The following is a 5,530-nucleotide window of genomic DNA, read 5'->3' on the forward strand; positions in this document are numbered from 1 at the left end:
TCAATTATAGTTTGATAAAAAGCACGAAATGAGAATTCATCTATTTCATCCCTTCCAGCTTCATCATTATTAGATCAGTCTTGATGTTTCATACCATTTATATTGGTGGTAAATATTTCATCAGATTGAAATACCGCTTGTGGTAAAATATTAGCTTTATGAGCAGTTTTCGGTACCGTTGATTCGTAGGTTGAGTTTAAAAAAATATGTAATCTACAGCTTTTCAACATGTATTATCAATATGTATCTGTACTATCTTTCACCCCATATAAATGAATAGGTATCTCCAGTTTACATTACAGATCATGTTACCTTACTGAGAAAGACCTCGTAGTATTGACTGGCAATTTGTTTTCACCTGAATGAAGTAAGCCGAGTATGATTAAAAAAAACCCCTAATTTCATATCATTTGTTTGAATTGTTTTAAGAGTGTAAGAAAACGTACATTATGTGTTTGGTTACAGTTAAAAAAGATATCCTTAAACAGATTTTCGTCTATATCAGTTCTATTCATAAAAGATATGGATGGTCTTATTAGATAAGTGTTGGATAGTAAACTAAGAGTTCATTTGTAGCATTCTTTCACACTTTTATATATTTTTACAGTTTTTTATCACAACAAAAATAATTAAAACAATACATATCACACTTGTGTAACAAAGCTGTTAATTGACTGTTCTGTAATAAGTTTCATAAAAAGGGAGTTATTTTTCGCTTTCAGCATCCCAGTTAGTGGACATATTTCCATACGTTTGAACTGCATTGTGAGTTTTTTTCTTCGCTTTCTATAGATGTTGATAGACAGTCTAATGTATAGTCTAATGTCTAATGTAAAGTTTTCATAATAAAGAAAAAACAAATAAAGAAACAAAGCATTTTAGATATTCAAATGGTCCGACCTTTTAAGCTGTTTACAACCCATGTCAAACATGTTAAATTTGTAAGTTCTCGGCAGATAACCTCTGATTATGGTTGCAAGGAAGCTAGGCTATATAAGGTAGCGTTCTGATGACGAGTACTGTGACCGACGCTGAGTCAGGAATATGACTGGTATATCTGGAATTAAGTCTCACCAAAATGAACTGCCCCAAACTGGTTAAGACTGGATTTACCTGATCTGTTTTAGCTTGCGTAAGAAGATATACTAAGGAAAATATTAGGCAAAGCTGTCTGGGAGAAAAGGTCAAACAAATTCCTTCACAAGAGTATTTATTATAAAAACGAAGATAAATACAAGTGTGATAACATACTAAAAGTCCTCAACAAAATCCCTAGGCGTTACTTGAAAAAAGACGTATTTAATCTGCAAAGTACTGTACACAATGTTATGTCTCGAACGTCCTGCCATACTCCGCAGTAAAGTTCACGGTTAGGAAATATAACGCTATACCGTGTAAATAATTTGTCTCGGAATCGGACAATAACTGAAAAAACAATTTAAATCATTGGCAATCATCGAACATTCTGCATGTGGTAAGTTTGTTTATGATAATATTTCTTGGGAAAATCCATAAATATGTCTTCAGTACGGAAATAAATAAAAATCATGAAAAGTTTATGCTTGTTGCGGTTTAGCAGACGACGCAATGTGAAATGCGGTTTATGCACCTAAAAAACATTATTTGCGACTGAAATGGGAAAAGTATTGAAATTATATATATTTGATATGCTTACAAAGGTAGCATGTAGAAAAAAAATGAAAAAACCCGAAGTATAGGAAGTCCCTCTTTCCGAATTTTTTAAAACTATGGAACGCCATCGCTGACATAAATTTTATAAACTATATAATATCAATTTTTATTTCTTTTTTTAAATAGTCATGTACTTGTAACCAGGATTAAAACAAGTTCAATTCCTTAGTATATTTATGTTCCTGATGTCACTGAGAATTTTGTTTACTAGTTGGATCCTATAATAAACTTACAACTTATTCATTATTACAGTTGCTGCACAAGAATTCCACACCTGTTGTGTAATATGATCTGAAGTTCAAGTAATGAGGTAGCTACTTACATAGTTATTTAATCTCATTGTCTTTGAATGGATTTTTATATGATAATAACATTTTCTTTGCTATATAGCATAATAGATATATTTGTAAACAGACTTGAAAATAGAATTTCTTAGCATATTTATCTTCTTGATGTCCCTGATTTTTTGTTCATTATTTATTTATATTCATTTGGATCCTGTAATAAACTTATTACTTATTTTATTATTACAGTTGCTGCAGAAGAATTCAACACCTGTTGTGTATTATGGTATTGGTATTTAGCTGAAGTTAGGTCATGAGGTAATTACTTAAGTTATTAGTTATATGTGACTGAAATGGTAAATTAGTGAATTTGTATATATTTGATATGCTTTCAGGAGTATCATGTAGGGAAATATGGGGGAAAAGCAATAAAGAAAGTCTCTCTTTTTTTATTATTTAACTATGGAACGCCATCGTGGACATAAATTTTATGCATAAAATAATGTCCATTTTTTATTATTTTTTTTTAAATAGTCCTGTACTTGTAACCATTACACTTCCTTAGCATATCTATGTTCCTGATGTCACTGAGAATTTTGTTTACTAGTTGGGTCCTATAATAAACTTGTAACTTATTTCAGTATTACAGTTGCTGCAGAAGAATTCCACACCTGTTGTGTATTATGATCTGAAGTTCAAGTCATGAGGTAGTTACTTACATAGTTATTTAATCTTATTGTCTTTGAATGGATGTTTGTATGATAATGTTATTTTCTTGGCTATTAAGCATATAAAATATATTTGTAAACAGACCTAAATACAATTTCTTAGCATATTTATCTTCTTGATGTCCCTTATTTTTTGGTTCATTATTTATTTATATTCTTCTTAAACTTATTACTCTTTTTAATTATTACAGTTGCTGCAGAAGAATTCAACACCTGTTGTGAATAATGATATTGGTATTCAACTGAAGTTCAGATCATGAGGTAATTACTTAAAAGTTATTAGTTATTTAATTTCATCATCTTTGAATGGATTTTTGTATGATAATAACATTTTCTTGGCTCTTAAATGTACATAGAGATTGTTCAATGATCTTTTGAATTTCAAGTAACTTTTTCGTATTATAGTATAGATTATTGATACATTTGTATTTCTATTCCAATTGCAGTACTTCTGATGAAAACACTTGCGTTTTATGTGGCGTTAGAGACGACAACCCCACTTCAGTTCTTGGCGACAGGGGATGCCAGAGCATCATAGCAGCCAGCAAGAATAAGGGTTAGTGCTTCTTAAAAGCAAGTATTTAAAGGGTCTTGTGTTGTAGGCTCTCCTGATCTATATATATCAGTTTAATATTTCGTACTATAGTGTCATCTAGTATAACATTATCTAGGTAGCACAATAACATTGCCATTTTCTTAAATTGTTTCTTCCAAAACTTGTAAAATCGTTTCTTTTATACTTACTAAAGCTGAAATGAATTCATTCAGTATTGTCTATGATTAAACTATTGTCACACACGCGCACACATGCATGCACATGCGTGTATTATCCAAAATATATTTCTTCAGCAACATCAAATATGTAAGAAACATGAAATTCTAAATGAAAGCATAAATAAAGATTAATGTAAGGTTTATTAGTTATAAGTAAAGTAAATTTGTATGAATTACAGGTCGAACGTTGGTCGTCTCACCTGGACAGCAAGTTCACAAGGAATGCAGGAGGATTTACTGCCACCCCAATCAGAATCGTCTCAATAGCAGCAGCAAAGAAAATTTATATACAAGTCCAAGTACTAGACAGTCATTAGAATTATCATTTGACTTTCAAACGAAGTGTTTTTTCTGTGGAACAAATGCAACACATAAACAACATAAACGTAAACGAGGTAGAGATGTTCACCCTGTTTTAACATTAGAGTTTCAAAAGTCTATTAAAGATGTTTGTTTAGAAAGAAATGATGATTGGGGTGATATAGTATTAGGCCGATTAGAATGTGTTTGTGATCTTCCTGCTGCTGAAGCTAGATATCACCAGTCTTGTTGTTCTAATTTTAGGTCTGGATATAAAATTCCAAAATGTTTTCAGTCACCAGTGACAGATGATGGAGCAGCATATGAGACGGACCAGTGCAGCAAGACAAAAAAAGGCAGACCTGCTTGCGTTTGTGCTGACAATGCCTTCAAAACTGTTTTGGAAGAATTTGAGGAAACTGAAATTGGGTTTACCACAATCAGCGACTTGGTACAAAAAATGGCATCCATTTGTGGTGAAGATAACTCGTACAGCACAACATATATGAAAAGAAGAATGCTAGAGCATTATGGTAATAGTATTATAATTACAGAATTGAATGGAAAATCCAATGTTGTTACTTTCAGAAGTAGAGCCCATGCTATTTTACATAACTATTATCACAGACAAAATAAAAATGACAGTGAAAGTGAGAAACTGGCAATCATAAAGACAGCAGGAAAACTGATTCTGAATGACATCAAAGATATGGAGGAAAATACAGAGATATACCCATCTGCAAATGATATGTCAACTGAAGGCAACAGAAAATATGTACCTCCTAGTCTAGTAACATTATTACAGCAACTCATTGACCAAAAGGACCAGAGAGAATTATCACAGCTATTAGCCAAGCAATTGTCCAAGCAGCGATTCCTAGAAGTATAATATGTCCTCTCCAGCTTGGATTAGGTGTTCAGTTACATCACCAGTTTGGATCAAGAATTCTCATAGAGACCCTAAACAGTCTAGGCTTCTGCTCTTCTTACCAAGAAGTACAAAAATATGAGAAATGTGCAGCATATACTCAAGGCAATGCAGTTGACAGGAACAATGTTGAACAGTATGTACAATTTGTTGCTGACAATATAGATCACAACACTGCGACGATTGACGGCCATAACACATTCCATGGAATGGGCATAATTGCAACATTTACACCAAAGGACAACAAAAGACGAGTTGTGCCCAGGATACAAGTAACAAATGAAGAGCTTGTCAAAATTGGGAAAATCAATATAAAATATTATAAACAAAATGACAATGTCCTTGAAAATGTCATATTTGAGAAGTTGTTGGATATAGATTGTGAGGATCCTATACCTGGAAACTTCGAGTTTATTGTTAAAATTACACGCCCACTAAGACCAATGACACCAAGCTGGTCTGGAATCATGCAAACTGTTCAGAAGGGTGAACATCCAGGAGAGTCCAAAGTCCAGTTCCTTCCCATGATAGACATGAACCCAAGTGATATGTCCTGCATATATTCCACCTTGACATACGTTGCACAGCAAGCCCGTTTGATGAACATTGACCCTGTCATAACATTTGACCAACCACTGTATTGGAAGGCCATGACTATCATAACAAACGAACCAGATTCTAGTGAGCTGAAGAGAGCTGTAATCAGACTTGGTGCCTTTCATATGGAAATGAGTTTCTTGGGGTGTATAGGGAAGATTATGGAAAATAGCGGTCTTTCAGAACTACTAAGCACTGTATATGCTCCAAACACTGTTTGCCATATG

At 33.0% G+C, this 5,530-nt stretch overlaps 1 protein-coding gene across 1 annotated transcript; it reads left to right on the top strand.

The window, feature by feature from the left end:
* The first annotated feature begins 1,184 nt into the window (after positions 1 to 1,184).
* Positions 1,185 to 4,667, top strand: LOC123566002 (uncharacterized). Its single transcript, XM_053550572.1, has 7 exons — positions 1,185 to 1,474; positions 1,945 to 2,002; positions 2,226 to 2,294; positions 2,618 to 2,683; positions 2,896 to 2,965; positions 3,151 to 3,260; positions 3,658 to 4,667. Exons 5-7 carry the CDS (start codon positions 2,961 to 2,963, stop codon positions 4,665 to 4,667), a joined length of 1,125 nt encoding a protein of 374 aa, XP_053406547.1. The 5' UTR covers positions 1,185 to 1,474; positions 1,945 to 2,002; positions 2,226 to 2,294; positions 2,618 to 2,683; positions 2,896 to 2,960.
* Positions 4,668 to 5,530: the final 863 nt, after the last annotated feature.

This window comes from Mercenaria mercenaria, chromosome 9, assembly GCF_021730395.1.
Source record: "Mercenaria mercenaria strain notata chromosome 9, MADL_Memer_1, whole genome shotgun sequence".
NCBI classification, from domain to species: domain Eukaryota; kingdom Metazoa; phylum Mollusca; class Bivalvia; order Venerida; family Veneridae; genus Mercenaria; species Mercenaria mercenaria.